The sequence below is a fragment of the Molothrus aeneus genome, chromosome 4 (assembly GCF_037042795.1).
Source record: "Molothrus aeneus isolate 106 chromosome 4, BPBGC_Maene_1.0, whole genome shotgun sequence".
Taxonomy (NCBI): Eukaryota; Metazoa; Chordata; class Aves; order Passeriformes; family Icteridae; genus Molothrus; species Molothrus aeneus.
The window spans coordinates 2,833,809-2,851,504 of NC_089649.1; the positions used below are offsets into that span (position 1 = coordinate 2,833,809).

The window sequence follows — 17,696 nt, forward strand, 5'->3', positions numbered from 1 at the left end:
TTTCATCCCCAGGTTTGGGATCATATCTTTTAAGAAGATTGAAGGGAATTAAGTCCCCAGGCTCAAGTCTCCTTTTCCAAGCAGCTGACAAATTTGTAGTGTGTTCTGTGTGGCAGTTACTGGAAATAGCTGAAGTCTGCAGAGGGTGAGCCAGGATCCATAAAAATGTTCTTCCTACTTAGGATGACGATTTATAATTTAGCTGCAGCTCCCAGCCTAATGATGGCAGATTTCATCACAGTGCCATCCAGCTCTGCTGTGCTTTATGACCAAGAAGCTTCCCTGCATTGGAACAGAGGGAAAACTGTGGGAATGATGCAGGAAAACCACATCAGAGAGATCCTCAGCACTCTCCTAGAACACATTGTCTTAATTAACTGGGATAACCTAAAAGTAATTGAAGCCTGTATGGTCTAGGCAATGAAAGGTGATGCTTCCCTGGGAGATCTGCAGTTTTCCTCTCTGGAAGCAGGGAGCAGAATTTAGTCAAGGAAGAAAGTCAGTTGGGACTGAAATTTGCAGGTGAAGGACTAGATGCTGATGATGAGAAGTAGCCCCAAGGTGTGTGGGTGAGTAGGAAAGCACAAAGGGGAAGCAGGCCTACAGCACTTCCTTGTAGGAAGGCAGAAACCCCAAAATCTAAGACACAAAACTTTCTCCTAAAAGACAAAAATACTCAAAAGGTGATTCTGTGCCTTTTTTTTTAGATCAGATTGCTTATGAAATATTAAATGCTTCACGTTGCAGCACAATTTCTCTTTGCTTACTTGGTGTGATTACACAAAGCTCTGCAGGAAGATGTGCTGCAGCTACAATGTCATTAAATAACATTTTCTGTTGGTGGGTCTATTCTCTCCTTCACCAGAATATTTAATTGTCACCGATGCTGATGGGAATTGTGAGCCTTTGGAGGGCGTGCAGATTTAATGTGGAGATGATTCCCCAGCTAAGGCAAACACAGTGAAACACACACACACACAGAGTTAAAGAAAAACTGTAAATAAATATCTGCCTCAGAGCAAGTTCTGAAAAAACTCATCTCCTCCAACATCCAGCTCTTCCTTGTAGCTCAGCTCCTCCTCTGAAGGGAAGCTAAATTACCAAGAGGGGATGTGTGTTACAGATAAGTTCTGCAAGGCAGCAGAACATCCACCAGACTCTGAGAAGTGGCAAGTACAAAGTCAATTGAATGGCATGCAGTTATCTCCCAAATTATAAACCACACTTTTCAACCCCCACTGCATTTTATGGAATTGCAATTCAGATTGAGAAATCCCACTCCACCCGCTGTTGACCTTCTCCTGGCTGAAAATAACCTCTGAGAAAACCCCAGGATAACTCCAACTGCCAATCCATAAACCCTCCTGACCTTCTGTGATGGAGACAGATTTGTGTATTAACGTGTCACATTCCCATTCCCAAAGAAATAGGAGCACTATAAAACTAGCCCAGGTCTGGTTAGAGGGAGCTGCAGCAGGACAAACAGCTTTGCAAACCCAAAGTGGCAGATCTGGGTTTATTGAGATGTTTTAAATGTTTTTCTCCCCACCCAGCAGCTGCAGCTGACTGAAATGCAAATATCAATCTGTTTTCCTGGGAAGTCTTTAATTCCTCATGAGCGGAAATAGGAGTATAAATTATAGGCAGGATTCATTTCTGCCATTCTATAAATCAGTTGCTGACTGGGATTTGGATATTTACAGGGCTGACAAAGAGCTCCTCTCCTCTCCCCTCCCCTCCCCTCCCCTCTCGTCTCCTCTCCCACTGGACATAGGAAAGGCTCTTTACACAAACAGATCACCTCACAAGTTAGTTCAGGTTTCCAGGTTCCAGGAGGGAATAGTCTGATTCATGAATTTCATAGAAGTAGTAAAATTTTTCAAGAATTCGGCTGCTGTTTTATTAAATAAGACTGAGGCAGGAAATTTGCCTGGGCCTGGAAAGCCTGATGGAAAGCCAGCTGATTTTTAGGGCCTACAAGTATAGGGGCCCACAAGTTTGGGTTTTTTGTTTTTCTGGTTTTTTAACAGATTTAGACTCCTAAAATACTTTTCAAATTTAGCTACCTTTGAAAATTTGTCTACAAGCATCAGGCAGACCTGGAAAAAAAGGGCAAAACTTGTGGTGAGATATCTGTAATGTCATTTGTAATTTCCTCGATGATTGAAGCTCTTGGGAGGTGGAATTAGCTATTCTGGAAGGTTTGTAGAAAGAATCCTCGACTCTGCTATGATTTAACCTCATTCTGACACAGATCAGTAAAACAAATGAATATTTTATAATAAAAAATAGAAGCATTACGAGATTTCAGGGAGAGAAAAAAAGCTGTCTCATACTTCTGAGTGCACAATTTGAGGAATTTGTAGTAGCTGGAATCAGGGCCTTTTAAGATTCCTCAAACGGAGCAGAAGGAAATTATTTTTAATTAGGACAAGAGCTTGCTTGGGGCTGCATGTCCCTCTCCTATGGTGCAGGGAGGCCAAACTTTGGCAGGGCAGGCCCAGAAATGTATGTAACAAATACTGAAGGGTCAGATGTGCCTGCATCCATGTGCCCTCCTGGGAGGAAGAGGAGGATGAAGAGGAGGAGGAGGAGGTCAGTGTCCTTGCCAGGAAATCCCACGTTTTGGGGCCGCTGTGCTGAGGGTGGGTGGAAGCCAGGGGAGGTGCTGAGGCAGGAGGAGCTGGGAAGGTGCAGGGTTTGAAATAGATGGCAGAGGCTGTGGAAGAGCACATTTGGGCTCAGGAAATGGGAAGGAGGGTTTAAGGGAAGAAGTAAAGCTCTGTCTGTAATACACCATCAGAAGTGTTTAATCTGTGGCATGAGAAGAACCCATAATCAGCTGTGAGCTCATCAATTATTTAAAACAATTCCAGCAAGTACAGCCCTTGACCTCCCTCACCATCCCTACCCCCCCAACAAAAATACTTTGAGTGATCAAAATTTATTTTAATTCCTTCTGCTTCAACACCAAGTATTTGTTCAACTGGATTTGCTGTTGTCACGTAGAAGGGGAAAGAAAAATTTTAAAAAAAAGAGCTTGGGCAAGACAGTGAAGTTTTTCCTCAGCTCTATCAACAGGATGTCCTTTGTTCTGAAATAATGCAGAAATCATAGAAGTATTATAAAAGTTATCCAGTCACTGGAGCACTGAACACTTCAGAATCTGTGTCGCTTGCAAATTCTGATTTTTTTTTGGCAGCTTTTCTAGATAGGAGAGTGATGGAGGAATCGAGTCCGTGGGCAGGTCCACACCTTTGCAGTCACACTAAAAGGATGAACTGGAAGGACAAAAAGAGAAATGAAGACAGTGTAAGAAATGTTGTCTGACAGGGAAATTCCTGTCCCATGAACACAGAGTTATGTAGAAGAAACACCAAATCTAGCCTTAGTTCAGTACAATCAAATCAGCCATTGGTCACTGCTGATTTATGTCCCTGCTTGACACAGATGTCACACACATTCCTATTAGAAACATCAATTTTAAGCCTATTATGAACATAATTTGTTACTGATGGGAGCTAAATGAGTGGTTGATGTCTCCCTTTTGGGTGGCCCAGCAGAGGGGAAATGAGCACCCCAGCCCCTGATCGTTCAGGGGATGAAAGATCCCCCATCTCCCTGCCTCAAAGTGGGGAGGGGGAGAAGGAAGAGGAGCAAACACTCAGCTCCTGCTTCTGTATTCAGGGCACATCCCCACTGCCTCATTATCACATCAGAGAGCCTGGACCCATCAGCGCTTTCATTACGCAACCTCTTCCTCCCTCAAGAATTTCTAATTCCGCCATTTTAATTTGTTTGGCGGACTCTCAGCAGCCTGCTCCCCTATCAGAGAGGAAATTTGGTTTATTAGACAACATCTCGGAGCAGTTAATCCTGCAACTTTATTTTACACCTTGAGAGGTCAATGCATAATTTAGAGGGGTTTGGATTCGATTCTGATTGCTTCTTGCTCAAAGACAACCTCAGTTATAGGAGCTCAGCTTTCCCAAAGCTCTGCTTTCATCATCAGCTCTGCTGCCATGGGCCCTGACTCCCGTGCCTGCCCCACAGGGTCACATCCTGGAATTCTCATTTCCAGGGCAATGGGAGCAAACTGCAGCTGCAGCCCCCCTGCAGCACTGTGAAATTCTGAATTACAGCCTGCAGCACAGGAATCCTGTGGTTTACAGACAGGAAAGAAGGACCAGCACGGTCTTTCCCAGCCACAGCTCTCTTGCCATCAATAATTGTTGCATTTTTGCTGCCTTTGTTTTGCTGGTGTGTAAGAATCCCAACAACGATATGGTCAGTGACATAAAAAAGTATAAAAAAGCAAAGGAGATCATTTCCAGGCAGTTCACAAAGGCTCCTCTGTCACACGGTGGTGCAGAGAAATTCTGTGCTGGTGGGTCCTGTTACAAGTGGAGGGAGTGAAACCTGGAAATAATGTTATTTCATCTTTGTGACACATAAAGAAGTCAATTCAAATGTCAGTTCTCAATGGAACATGAGATCTTTCAGAAATGTGAGGCCCATTCAAACTTAAAAAATAAGAAGTATAAAAATATCGGGTAGATTTTCAGGACATGGTGCCATTACAGAGCTGAGAGCTGGAGAGATGGACTTCTTTCTAAACAAAAAGCTAAGAACAAGAAATAATTTTCTGGATTCTCTAGTGTTTGTCTCATTTCCTTGAAAAGCTCCTGAAACCAGTGTCATGTTTATTCAGCTTTTAATCAAGAGTGAGGCAGTCCTCTTTTAATTAAAGCTGAGCCAGTTTTAATGCATTTTAACAGCTATAATTCTATCAATGCTCCATTTAGATACACTTCTCTGACCAAGCCTTACTTATCCAGAGCTCTCATTATTCCAGTCATCTGTGGTGTTGCCAGTGCTCTAAGATAAGGGATTGTGGGTTTCTATGTTAAATACAAATACATGTGTTTACCACTTCCAGGTCTGAGGAATGACCTCCATACAGGACAAGGAGTTTCTGTCCTGCCTTGCTGACCTTGCCCCCACAGCTCTGAGAACCAAGCACAGTTCATGTCATATTTCTGGTAAACCCCCCCTTCATTTCCCTGTGGGCACAAAAAGCAGATATTTAAAAGTGAGTGTGTGTCTGATCTAGAGATACACAAGGCAGATATTCAGGAGTGAAGATATGTATGTCATACATGTTTGTGTGATATACAGGGGCTGTGTTTGTCCTTTCAACTCCATAAAAGTCTACAGGAAGGGTTTGTGCTCCAGCAGACCGATTTGTGTTCAGAACATTGAAAAAGGTAATTAAAGTTATTTTTCCGCACCAGTTTGCAGACTGAGACCCTAAATGACTCACCCAGTGTCTGAGGTTTCAGACGCACAGCGCTGCTCTGCAGACAGAAGCTCAGCTGTCAATACCAGGCTGCTGGCAGCGCCCCGCTGCACGGCCTGCTGGGAACGTGAAAGGATTTGCAAACAAAAGCGGAAAAAGCCCAGCGCATGACCAACCTCCCAGTCCAGCGAGAGACGTTCCCATCCTTTGCCCGTGTCCTGACAGACTGCAGTTTGTCCATGCGGTGTCCGTCCGTTCCACGCAGAGTTCCTGGTGCCTCCTGGAGAAGGGAGGAGCGAGGCTCGGCGCGGCCCCGGCCGGGATGCAGGGGGTGCATCCGGGAGCTGCCAGAAGGGCTCGGTGCCGCTCCGCCGGCAGCACGGCCATTCCAACACTTGTCGGGCTTGGGTTTGGGGCTTTTTATTTATTCTCCTGTGGTTTGTCTGGATTCGCTGGGAAGGGCGGGGTCCGTGAGGTCCTGTCCTGACGATGCCGAGTGAGCCGGAGGAGCGGGGGGGTGCGAGCGGGCAGGGATGCGCCGGGCCGGGTGCCCCCGGTGCTACCTGACCTTCTGCAGCTCCTGCCGCAGCCAGGAGGGCAGCGGCTGGCCCAGCCTGTGCAGCAGCTTGGACAGCTCCACGTTGTGCTCTCGGTAGTAGCTCGACAGAAACGCTCGGGACTGAGCGGGGAGAAACAAATCAAGATCAGGTTAAAGGGGACCCACCCCACAAATGGGCTCTCATAGGGGGAACTCAATGCCCTCTCTTCCAAAGCTCAAGTTTCTGATTTTTAAAAACATCAACGGAGTGAAAACACAACAAAGGGGAAAAAGCAATCAGTGTGTTTATTTAGGGTCAGTATTAAAACTGCTCCCATAAATTTCTGAACAGCCCTTACCTCTTGGTCCATTGGTGGGTATTTCCGACCTTTGCTTTTCCCCAGGCACTTTGTTTTCCCTCCTTCCAATAACTGGCACCAGAAGCCTTTCTGAGGGTCGAACCTGTGGAGGATCATATCTTTTAAAAGACCTTGCTACAGAAACATCTCCTGGCTACTGAGACATCGGTGTTAGCCCACAATTAGTGCTGCACATGTCTCTCTAAATGACTGGAATTCTGAGGACAGCGGGGGCAACCTGTGTACACTCTGGGGATTCACTTTTTTCCCACAAATCTGCCTTGGAAGTGCCTAAAGGCAGGAAGTTTTTCCCACTACCTGCACTGGGTAATTTTTGTTGTCCTTGTCCAGCACACAGGGTGATGTGCAGGTCTCCTGAAGAAGCGCTGCTTGGGTGCTGATGATTTAACATGCCTGAGGAAGAAGCTGGCTGCTCCCTATCACTGCATCTGAGTACCATTTTCCTTCCTAGTATGGCATTGTAGCATAAACACTGTCTTAGCAGCCTTATCTGAACCATGCCATTTGATTGTGGTGTCTGAAATGCAGAGATAGAAGGGGTTTGGATGAGGGCTTGGAAAAGCGCGTTTGCTGAGGAACGAACAGCACCATGTGGCGTTGGGTTTGGAATTTACTGCTCTGGGACTGGAAGCAGCCATAAAACATCCAAACACTGCTCATTCCTGCTGCTCAGCAGATGTTTGAGAGGGATGAATGATAATTGGCTGGAGCACAGAGTTAATTAGTTACACACCACCTTTCTGCCCCTGCCCTGTCCCTATGACACAGATGCAGAAAAGAGTGAATTTCAGGAGAAGGGTGAACTTCTCCATGGGTTTTTTCTTTCCCAGCCTATTAATGCAACCTGACCTTTGTTTCCTAAATTGTCTTTGTAGCTGTATCAATTAAAAACAAATAAATCATTGATTAAATGGGTATATTGATGATAGATTCATTTCTGCTTTGGCCTTTCCCATCTGCTCCTTGCATGGTGAAGTGCTGTAGCTGCCTTGCATTGATTTCCCAAGAGGAGCAGCAACATCATGTGCTGGGTAAAAGGGAAACTGCAAAACTATGCCCCAAACAATCCTTCTGCCTCAGAAAAAGCTTATTGAACATTATGAAAAGGATGTGCAAATTTGGGAAGGGGAAAAGACGGTGAGACAGTTCAGGCTGAATTCAACCCTCTGTGTTTAGAAATCACAGAACTCTCAGGGCTTCTGTAAATGTAATTGGGCACAGTGGAGGCATTTATTTAAAATAGTGATAGCCCTAAGGCTGAAGCTACAGGGGAGCATTTTAGAACTGTCAGCAGCAATCCTTGGAGGCCTGGTTATCTTTCCTTCCCTGCAGAGGAAGCCTGGGGGAGAGGCAGGGTTCTGGGAAGGCAGTACCTGATGCCAGAGGCAGGGAATGCCTGCCAGGGCAGAGCCAAGCAATGCCACCACGAGGATCTCTCTCTCACTATCTGACAGAATGTAGCAGCCCTCCAAGGGAGAACACTTTCCTAAGCACACTCCTCTCATCTTTTGTTTTCCTCCAGCCCTGCCTCTGTGCCCCTCTGCTCCCCTCCCATGGTTCCCTTCTGCCTGGGTTGATTTTATTCTCCTGCAGGACTTTCACACAATTACTCAGGGTGATGGACTTGTTGCTCAGTGCTCTTCACAGGCCTGGCTCCTTAGGCTGCTTCCTGACACCTTTAGGAATGTGTGCTGTGCAGTGGTTAGGCAGTAATGACTAGGAACAATCCTAGGCAAACTTTTTCCCTTTGAAAAGCCCTGCCAGAAAGCAGCTACACACTTTAATGCATTTTCCCCTTCCATCCCAAATCCGTGCAGAAGTGAGGGCTTCCACAGCACATTTGCATTCTTGATGCCTCTAAACAGGGAGTGCATAATTTTATGGATCTGTTTACAATCCATTTTTCCTGTCCAAACCAGTATGAGAAGCCAAATTTTTTCCTGCTGTGCAACTCCACTGACTTTGATTTAGTTCCAGCAAGGAAGATGTATGTCTGTGGGTGTGGATTTTAAAAACCCAGCAGAAGGCACTGCAGATGTGCAGTTGTGAGTTGTTCAAGCATCAATAGCTCAGCTCTGTGATCAGACTCCTCCTCCCCTCCACCCGCTTTGGAAACCAGTGACTTAAAAAATTGCATTCTGAAATCCAAAATTCTTTTTCTAGAAAAAGGTTTTGGGAGAGCAACTTTGTTAAGCACTGAAGTCTTACTTTGAACCTGTGATATAAATAAGCTGAACCCTGCTAGGGGAGGAAACATTAAATGGAAATTGTAAGCAGAGAGGAGCAGTGTGGGGCAGCTGCAAAGTCTATGCTTCTGTTTCCCTCAGGACCAGCCTGCAGGGAAGGTGAAGCAGAGGCTTTGCTGCTTCCCACTTCATGTGCTGGCTCAGGGGCTTGGAAAAGCAGTGCCAGGCTTCCCAGGCCACAGATATACCAGGGCTGGGGCTGTAAGAGATGGTGCTCCTCACACAGGGAGGCTCAGGGCAAAAGCTTCTTACAGTTTTCTGCTGGACTAAGAGGGGAGAGGGGAATTCAGCCTACTCCCTCCCCTGCAGGAGTCTCAGCTGTACATGGAAATCCAGACAGGAAAATGGGATTGGGGAACGAGTGCTTCTCACCCAGCCTCTGCCATCGGGCTCATTTGGAATGATAAAGCCAAACTTTCCACACCTGACACTGCAGGCTTCAGCTCCTGGAGACTGATGGGAAAGAACCCCAGGCTTCTCCAAGTTATTGTTGTCCTGATGTGTTTGTAATTAGTAATGCAGGGATTCTGGTGGGAGGGGATGTGCCCTGGGATCCCACAGGGCAGATAAGAAAGGGAATACACTCACGTTAGGGCTTCAGAGTAATTGTAGTGAGGAGAGACTCCCAGAAACTTCTGCACTTCATCCATCACAGTAGCAGGGTCACTTCTCAGCTGCTGTCCATCAATAATGAGCAACTGCAGAGATAAATATGGCACTGATTTGGAAACAGGACTAAGGGTAACCAAAAAATGGCATTATTTCACTTCCGTGATAACCTGGATTTAAATTAACACAACTTTGTACAGTGCTAAAAACATTCATGTGGATGAACTCCTTTTTAGGTTTGCTTTTTACTTTATTGAGTTGGATTTGCATAGGTGGGCACCTTGTAACTCTGTGTGTGCACCTTGTTCAAATGCAAGAGTTAAACCTCACAAGCCAAACCTGACACTCAGACAACTGTGAGAAAAGAGAGAAGGAAAGGATGTAAAATATTGCTGAGGTTTATGATGTGTCTGTGGGAGATCTTGAGGAGAGAAGGCAGCAGCTCCAGGTGAGGGCAGAGGAGGAGCCCAGGAAACAGGGCATGGGATGCTCAGCACCCTCTACATGCTCAGAGTTTGCCAGGACATCCCCCTCTCCTTTGGAGGAATAAGTTGGGATGAGGTGGGCAAGGAGAAGACGTGGCCTGTCTGCTCCCACGGCAATGCTGCCCTTGCTGCCAGCTCAGCAGCTCTGGGCAGGACTCCCTCCCCATTTATGAAAGGGTAGAAAGGCCAGAGAGGAAAGAAGGAAGTAAATGACTGAGGTTTCCTCCCTTCTCCTGGAAATGGGATTGACCTGCTTCTCTTCTCTTTAGTACAGCTGAGGCTGGATAAAAAGAAAAATGAGGATTGCAAGAAGGCAGAGCTTCTAATTCTTTTTGTTGTTTGGTTTGTTTGTTTTTTTTTCCTCAGGTCCCTGACAAAGTGGGCAATGCTCAGCTCTGCCTCCTTTCAGCATATTCTGTCCCATCCAGAGCACTCTGGGGATTCTTGCTGATGACAGAGCCTCTTAGAGCTTTGCCTGACAGGAGGCACAGACGTGAACTGCCATGTGACCATGTCCTTGGACAAAGAGTGCCCATGCATGTGCTTTGCAGTACTAAAATGTTTGCTTTAGGTTATTTTATTATTATTACTTCAACAATGGAAATATTCTTTAGATCTATGGGCTTAGGTAAGTTTTTCATGGCAAAGGTTATAAAAGACAATACAATAAAATATCTGAAGGAAGAGGGGGCAAAAGAAGGAATCTGTGCTCCAGCCCTGAGAAAGGCCAATTCTATCTGAGGATCAAGGACATGTAAAGCTTTCTATGATAGGGACTGAGTGGGGAGCAGGATGAAATTTGTATTTCTGAAAAGCCCTGGCACAAGGTCTGATGCTCCAGCTGCGGCTTTCCCGGGGCACAGGAGCCTCGGGACAGCTTTGGGCCATGCCAAGGCTGGCTGAGCTGGGCGGCCTCCCTTACCTGGGAGGGTGGGAAGTGCGAGAGCCACCTGTGGATGTGCAGCGCGTACCAGCCGGGCTCCAGGCAGCGCCGCTGTAGCGCTCGCAGCTCCTGCGGCACCCGGGGGCCGCCCGTGATCACCTCGTAGAAATTGAACCTCAGGGCAGCGGGGTCCTCGTGGGAGCGCTGGTGCTGCGAGGACACAGGGAAGGAAATACGTGCCACAATATGGATGCTGCAGATGAAGCCTGAATTCTTAAAAATCTTAAAAATCACTGTTTACTGCTTTGCCTCGGCAGCTGGAAAGCTGCCAGTGAGATATGACCCAGTGCAAACTGCAGCCCCTGGCCGTGCTTTGTTCCTTGCAGAACTTGCTGGCAGGATCAGAAATGATGTATTTCATGCTATCCCAGCATTATTAATCTGAGGCTATTTTAACACTGCATTTAGTGTTTCCTTTATGTGTTTGCCTATGCCATTTTCACAAGCATGCTTATATATTTCCCTAAAAATAGAATTTTTAAATAGTGCAGATTTTGTTATGGAAGGGTGTGGGCTCAGTAAAAGGCAAGGAAAAGCATCCTGGGGTTTCCTGGGGAAAACAACAGGCTTGCTTTTGTTTCCAAGGAGAGAAAAAAGCCAGTGTCTCCAGTCACAGCTCTTTTTACCTCCTTGGAAACTTCAGGAGACACTGGATCCATCTGGGCACCTCTGCACACTGCTGAGTACACGCTGGGGGAAGGGAAGTGGGGCCAGACCTCAGCATCAAGAGCTCTGATTCCCTGGCTGGGCCATGCTCCTCTTCCCTGTGCATCTCCTTGGGCATGGAGCACTGCTCTCCCTCTGTGCCCTGTCAACTGTAATTGAGATTAAACTGTTTGTTCCCAGCTGGTGGCAGCTCTGTTCTGGGAACTTCCATCATTCCTGATACCGGTGTCACAGGTGCCAGCTGCACAAGGTGGCATCCAGCACCCTCCTGCTCCCATGGGGTGCCAAGGCTGTGCCACAACTCTCATTACTTGCCCAAGGACACAGATTCCCACTGATGCCACTACCATCCCCTGGCAGTGGCCCCACTGTGCAATTCTGGGGCACAGAATTCCATACCTGGTACCAGGAGTAGGCGCGGTCCGACGGGTCAATGAGGATGGTGATGATCTTGGCTTTGGGGATGAGGGAAGCAGCTCTCCTGGGAGCATCCTCAGAGTGGAAATAGTTGGCACTTTTCTCAAACAGGAGGTCAGTGGTGGTGTTGGAAGGAGTGGGGAAGAATTCCATGTACCTTGGAGGGGAAGAGACTTGTCAGAATGAGCAGCAGCACAACAGGGTCATGGCCCCATGCTTCCCATTTCATGGTGGGTGACAAGGTGAATTTTCAGACATAATTCTCAAGAAGCAAAATTGAATTTTTCAGCTCAGCCCAGACTGGAGTAATGGGAATGCATCTTGGCTCTTAGGTGGTGCTGGTAATAAAACCCTCATGAAGTCTGGTAATTAGGTTTTTCCTGTGATGGATGGGATTTTTGCTAATAACTTCAGTGTCAAAGGGATATCTTTCACCAGTTTGCAGTGAGTTCAGTTTTATCTGCAGAAAAAAATTGGGAAAAGCTTCAAAATGTCAACATTTAATGTCAACATTTAAATGTCAAACTGTTTAATTTTAACGTTGTTGAAGTGCTTCATTTTGGGACTGACATATCTTTGCTTTTGGACGCTTTCAGAATGCAAGATTTGAATTTTGGCTTTGAATGGTCTTTTCCATTTAAAATTGATTGGATGGATCCTTGTGAAGAGATAAATGGAACCTCACTTCATGAAAAGCCACTTTGGAAGGAACAGAGTGTAAGTCAGTGCAGCTACAGCTATGACAAGACAGAGATGTACTCATGACAGAACTGCCTCTTGCATTCATTTGTGTGAAAACTCAGAAAATTCTTACTGCAATTACTACTAAACAAAATTAGGGGCTTGATTAAATGCCCCATCATTACCAATTAGATTCTCTTTCCATCTGATAATTCCCAGCATAACAAATTCATCCAGTAATTAGGGGATGTCACACCCACTCCTGGAATTGTTCCACTGTGATTTTCCATGCATTAAGAATGAACACCTTGATTTTGTAATTCTTCTTACCAGTCAATTCCCTTGTGGTAGTTGTTGCCATTGAAGAATTGAACTTCCTCAAAAGTTTTTGGGCTGGGGAGATTGCTGATAATGGAAGGGTGCATCAGAAGGAATAAATAAAGGGCTGTTGTTCCTATGACAACGAAAAGAGGTGCCATTAGAAAATATTAAAAAATTTAAAAAGGACCTTTGACTTTGTAGAAACTTTTAAAAGCTCTCCTTGTGCTCCTTACCTGTTTTCTGGGGTCCTATCACCAGGAATTTGGGCAGGTGGTCGCAAGTTTTGTCTCTGGACCAAATATCCCTGTGTCTCTTATCGTCACACGGGTTCTGAAGGACAAAAGGTGGTGGTGCCCATCACACTAGGAATCTGAAACCTCTGCAGGGTCTGAGTGTTCTGCACTAATGCCAGAGCCCTACACTGAGCAGCAACATCCCACAGTGTGTGTACAGTGGTTTTGAATGACTGAGGACAAGGTTCAATCATTAGCAGAAAAATAAAAGAAGGGAAAAAAAAAAGATTGGAACATTGATTTAATCACGTTTCCATTTGAGGTTCAGATGGAAGCCTCTGAATGGCTTTGAGGCATTACTTTTTGAGCTGTCAGAGTGGTTCTGGATGCATGGGGCTTAGTGCCAATTTTAATTTACGTGAGAATGCAAAAGGGAAGGACAAAATAGAAATGTGAGATATTATTCATCTCCTTATCTTTCTCCTACCTATGAATGCAAAATAAAAACCTGTGAACAAAAGGCCCTGCAGAAGAGGTTGGGACTGGCTACTCTTCAAAGCAGTTACCATACAGATGCTGCTTTTGCAGAGGTAACAGAGGATACACTTTGCTGGTGAATAAAATTAACTAAATATGATGGAGAAAATCATCAGCTGAATGGAATTGCTACAGCCCAGTGGAAATATTGTAGATTTATACTTCCTTTGTAGCTGGGCCAAAAATTATAGGGGAAATTTTCTGCACCTTTTCGCAAGTGTAAGCCCTAAGTAACTGCACAGGTTTCCTTGGTGCCCTCCTGGATTTAAGCCTGTGTAACCACAAGCTCAGTGTGGCTAATGGTATTCCAGGTAGAAGAGGCAGGTACATGTAACCGTTAGACAACAGTGTTGAACTCACATTCCCATGCTCGAGAAAGGCTTTTTAGAAGAAAAGATGCTCGTTCCAACGAGGGGATTGCAGCTGGAGGAGGAAAAGGAGGTGCCTTTACCTGCCACAGGGGGTCAGTCTGCTCGGGGAAGAGCTGGAAGTACTTCTGGGCCAGCTGCACGGGGGGCAGCGTCTGCAGCTTCAGGTTTGTGGAGCTCCTGACAAAGCTGGCAAGGTTGGCAAAGGTGTAGAGGCCCAGGCGGTCGTTGCCGTAGTTGGACAGGTGGGTCATGAAAATGCTGATCTGGGGGCAAGAGGAGCCTTTCAGGCATGGCACACCAAAAATCCAATTTGCTGTCCCCCCCGGTGCTGGCTAGAATAGCATGGCTGTAAGGGAATAAATTCTGATACAAACACTCCCAGGCTTTGTGAAGGATGGTATCTCAGCTAAGTATCTCTGTCTTCATTTTCTCCTTAAAGCTGATATAACTTCTTGTTATCAGCCTTTATGTGGCCACTGCCTTGTAGATCCCATGATTTATTTCAGAGGAATAAAGAGAGTTTATAAGAACAACGTGACAAATGTATTTCCCAGCATTTTCTTTCCACAAGGTGATTACACTCAGTTTTGTGGCTGTTTTACTGGTAGATTGTCATTATTTACTTTTATGAAGATGGCACCAGACTGAATGTTGTCACTTGGCTGTTTTAGTCAGTGCAGTGGCCTGAGCTGGGATGGACTGACAATGAAATTGGATCACAGCTGCAGGTAGATCTCGGGGACTGAAGCAGCCTCATTCTGAAGAAATGAGCTATCAGCAGTCGGGACACCTGGCAACAGTGGGGACACCTGCTTCCCAGTAAATGGTTTGCTCTGCACAGAGATAATTGTGTCCAGGTGAGCTTCATCTGGGATGATTAGGAATGGGAGAAGTTTATAAAGTCATGTGCAGGACAGTAGGGTAGAGGTTGTACTTTCTTCTTTTGGGAGCTGTTGCAGGAGTCATGTTCAGGTCAGTGCGTTTTGAGTTTTTAAATTCAAAGTGAATAGAATTGATATGCTGGAGGGTTTCTGGGTGTGTTTTGAGTGATGCCTAGCCCAACCCAGGCCTGGGGACAGTGTTTATGTAGCACTCCTTTGGAGCCTGGGCTGTGGGTCAGATATGCTTGAGATAGGCTCTGAAATACCTCTGTGTGTGTCTCAGGAAGATTTTTAGCAGTGATCCACCTGCAGAGAGAGCTTTCCCTCCTGCAGGTTCCTGCTCTGCTGTCCCAGGCTTGTCCCCAGTCCATCAGGGGATGAGAAGCTACTAGCTTCCCACTCTCACCCTCTTGCTGTGCCAAGGTGGTGCTTCTTTAACCACCAGCCCCCAGTGCTTGGAAACCTGTCCATCAGTTTCTTAAATTATTAACAAGGAGCTTTTAGTGTTCCTCCGAGGGGGAGACAGATGGAGCTTAGGAGAAAGTGTCCCTCATGGCCCCTCTGCAGTGGGATGGCATTCTGCACACTTTATGCCACAAAAGGTAATTTATTCTTCCCTTTTATTCTGCTCTGGGCCTGGGCTAAGCAGAGATTGGAAGCTGTACAAGTTGTTTTTTTTCTGTGGGTAGAGTTGGTGGATTCCAGTTCTTGTATGTTTTATGATCCCAAGTGTTTGACATAAGCAGAGTGAATCTTAAAATTACCCTGAACTTGGTGCATGTCTCTAAGTACTACCCCAGAAACCATAAGGAAGGTAATAAATCATCCTCTCCTCACAAAATAAACCCCAGCCAACAGAAACAGATCCTTGCTAGTTCAACTCCTGCAAATGTGCAAAGTTCTTCCTGTAAACTGTTTTAAAGTGCTGAAAAGGAAAACATTTGTAGGAAATGTTGCTGGAGAATATCACCTTGTTTCTGGAGCATTTGTTTGATGAGTGCTAAATGACATTTAATGTTATTGCACCAAATGAAGTATGCAAGTAAATCTGTGTGCTCCTTGTGCTTTGTTTACACTTGAAAATGGATGAGATTCTTTTTAATGTTAAAATGTACTTGTAGGAGATGAGTATTAGCTTATTCTAGGAGTTTCGTTATGCTGCAAAACCATTTAAAAGATCCAGTAATCACTCTTCATGGAGTCAAAAGATCTTGGACACTTTTTTGACTTCTTTTGCTCCAGTGGTCTTTTTGGAAGTGAAAAAGCCCCAGATATGATGCATTATTCATGGAGTAAAATGGGATTTAATGCTTTGCCATCTACCTCCAAATCACTGGGGATGAAAGGTGATGGGTTTTAACTGCTCACTTTAGAGTATGGATGATAGCAGATTGTTTGCAAACTAATGGCAGGACTATCACGCCATTTCACTGTGTGGTTTTTGTCTCTAGGGCTATTTCACATCACTTACATCTAGAATTTAGATATACAGTGTTTTCTCTATATGGAATGTTGTTTTTCTCTATATGGAATGTTGTTTTTCTCTATATGGAATGTTGTTTTTCTCTATATGGAATGTTGTTTTTCTCTATATGGAATGTTTGTATATGCAGGCTTGTGTTATAGAAAATGAAACTTACAGTAGTCAGTAGAGAGAAACAAAGGGCTTTTAAAAAAAATTATTCTAATAGAAACCAGTGCCTCAAAACTGTATTCTGTACTCAGAGTTTGTGTGCTTGCTCTGGATGCACAGCCCTATTAATTCAGAATGAAGAGCTTTTTTTCCTTCTGTAACTGCCAAACTTAGCACAGCTTTCGCTAAAAGCACTTGGTTTTGGACAAAGATTAGCCACCTGCCTCTGGAGGGCACAGCTGGAATGCAACACAATCTCAAGGATGGCAATTCTGTGTTGGGAATAAAAGATTGGCTGATTTGTTTCTGTTGGTATCTGAAACTCTCCCTACCCATCGATCAAGCACTTGCAATGAAAAAATCCATTAGGAAACTTAGGTATAAATGTGTTCCACCTCATCCTCTCAGCCACTCCACAATTAAATAGGATCAATGTTCCCCTTTAGGTCCTTTCCTCCTGCTGCTTGGCCCATTGCTGGAAAGCCCAGGAGCCAAAGTTGGGTGTCATGTAGGAATTCCACTGTTCTGAGGGGAAATGGATGTTTAGTGTCTTGAGCTTTTTTAAATAAGGTTTGCCAGAAGAGAGAAATTAATGTGTGGATTCTTCTGTGGCTAGGGGGAGGCTGGGAGGGAGATTTTTCTGTTGACAAAGCACTAATTTTAATAATGACAAATGGCTTCTCTAAAATTCAGCACTATTCATATTCATGACCCTTCTGCTGCTGAAGCAAAATCATTTATATGCCTGAAAATCGCACTTTTTTTTTTTTTAGTTTTGCTCTCTTTCCACTCTGCACATCTGTTTATACTTTAATGCTCTTGACAGGATAATCAAATATTTTCCAAATATAATATCTCTAAAGAAAGCAACAAAGTCAGTGTTTGGACAGAAATATTTCTGTCTTTGATTGAAGGGGAAACAAAACGACAGAATGGCATTTTATTTCCTGTGCCCATATTCATTACTGTGTCTGCTCTCCACCTTGAGAGAGGTGCTCCCAGGATGGGAGTTGGAAGCTGCTGTCCAGCAGTGGTGGGAAGTGGCCTTGGGATAGCTGTACAAATGCTGCAGAGCCTCTATGCTGTTTTAAAATTCCCTATTGGAAGAGAAAATTGGTTCTCATTTACCCAGGAACGCTTTCTGCTTTTCCATTGTTTAGTTGGCAGGATTAAATGAATTCCTCAGTATTGACAGAACAATCCTATGCCTTGTTCCTTTCCTTCTGAGAATACAGTTGTTAGGGTTGATTTTTTTTTTTTTTTTCTGTTATCTCTCCAAATTTTGCTTCTAAAGTAAAGGCTAAATCATGAGCACATTCCAACACAGCCACTGCTCCCCAGGTCATAGACATTTGTGACACCACAAGGTGTGTGGGGTCCCAGATGAAGAAAACTGGTTGGGAGGTTCTAATCCATTAGTTTTATATATTAGTTAAATATCTCTCTTTGCCCCCCC

The 17,696-nt window shown here is 45.0% G+C and overlaps 1 protein-coding gene across 1 annotated transcript in view; it reads right to left on the reverse strand.

The window, feature by feature from the left end:
- Nucleotides 1-2,787: 2,787 nt before the first annotated feature.
- LOC136556291 (bifunctional heparan sulfate N-deacetylase/N-sulfotransferase 4) overlaps nucleotides 2,788-17,696 on the reverse strand; it is a 65,117-nt gene continuing 50,208 nt past the window's right edge. The window contains exons 7-15 of the mRNA XM_066549423.1: nucleotides 13,807-13,989; nucleotides 12,819-12,915; nucleotides 12,595-12,718; nucleotides 11,566-11,740; nucleotides 10,480-10,650; nucleotides 9,052-9,161; nucleotides 6,197-6,299; nucleotides 5,476-5,978; nucleotides 2,788-3,281 (exon numbers count right to left, since the gene is read on the reverse strand). Of these exons, the coding sequence (XP_066405520.1) occupies nucleotides 5,859-5,978; nucleotides 6,197-6,299; nucleotides 9,052-9,161; nucleotides 10,480-10,650; nucleotides 11,566-11,740; nucleotides 12,595-12,718; nucleotides 12,819-12,915; nucleotides 13,807-13,989 (1,083 nt within the window). The 3' untranslated portion in view covers nucleotides 2,788-3,281; nucleotides 5,476-5,858. The remainder of the gene's footprint in view (nucleotides 3,282-5,475; nucleotides 5,979-6,196; nucleotides 6,300-9,051; nucleotides 9,162-10,479; nucleotides 10,651-11,565; nucleotides 11,741-12,594; nucleotides 12,719-12,818; nucleotides 12,916-13,806; nucleotides 13,990-17,696) is intronic.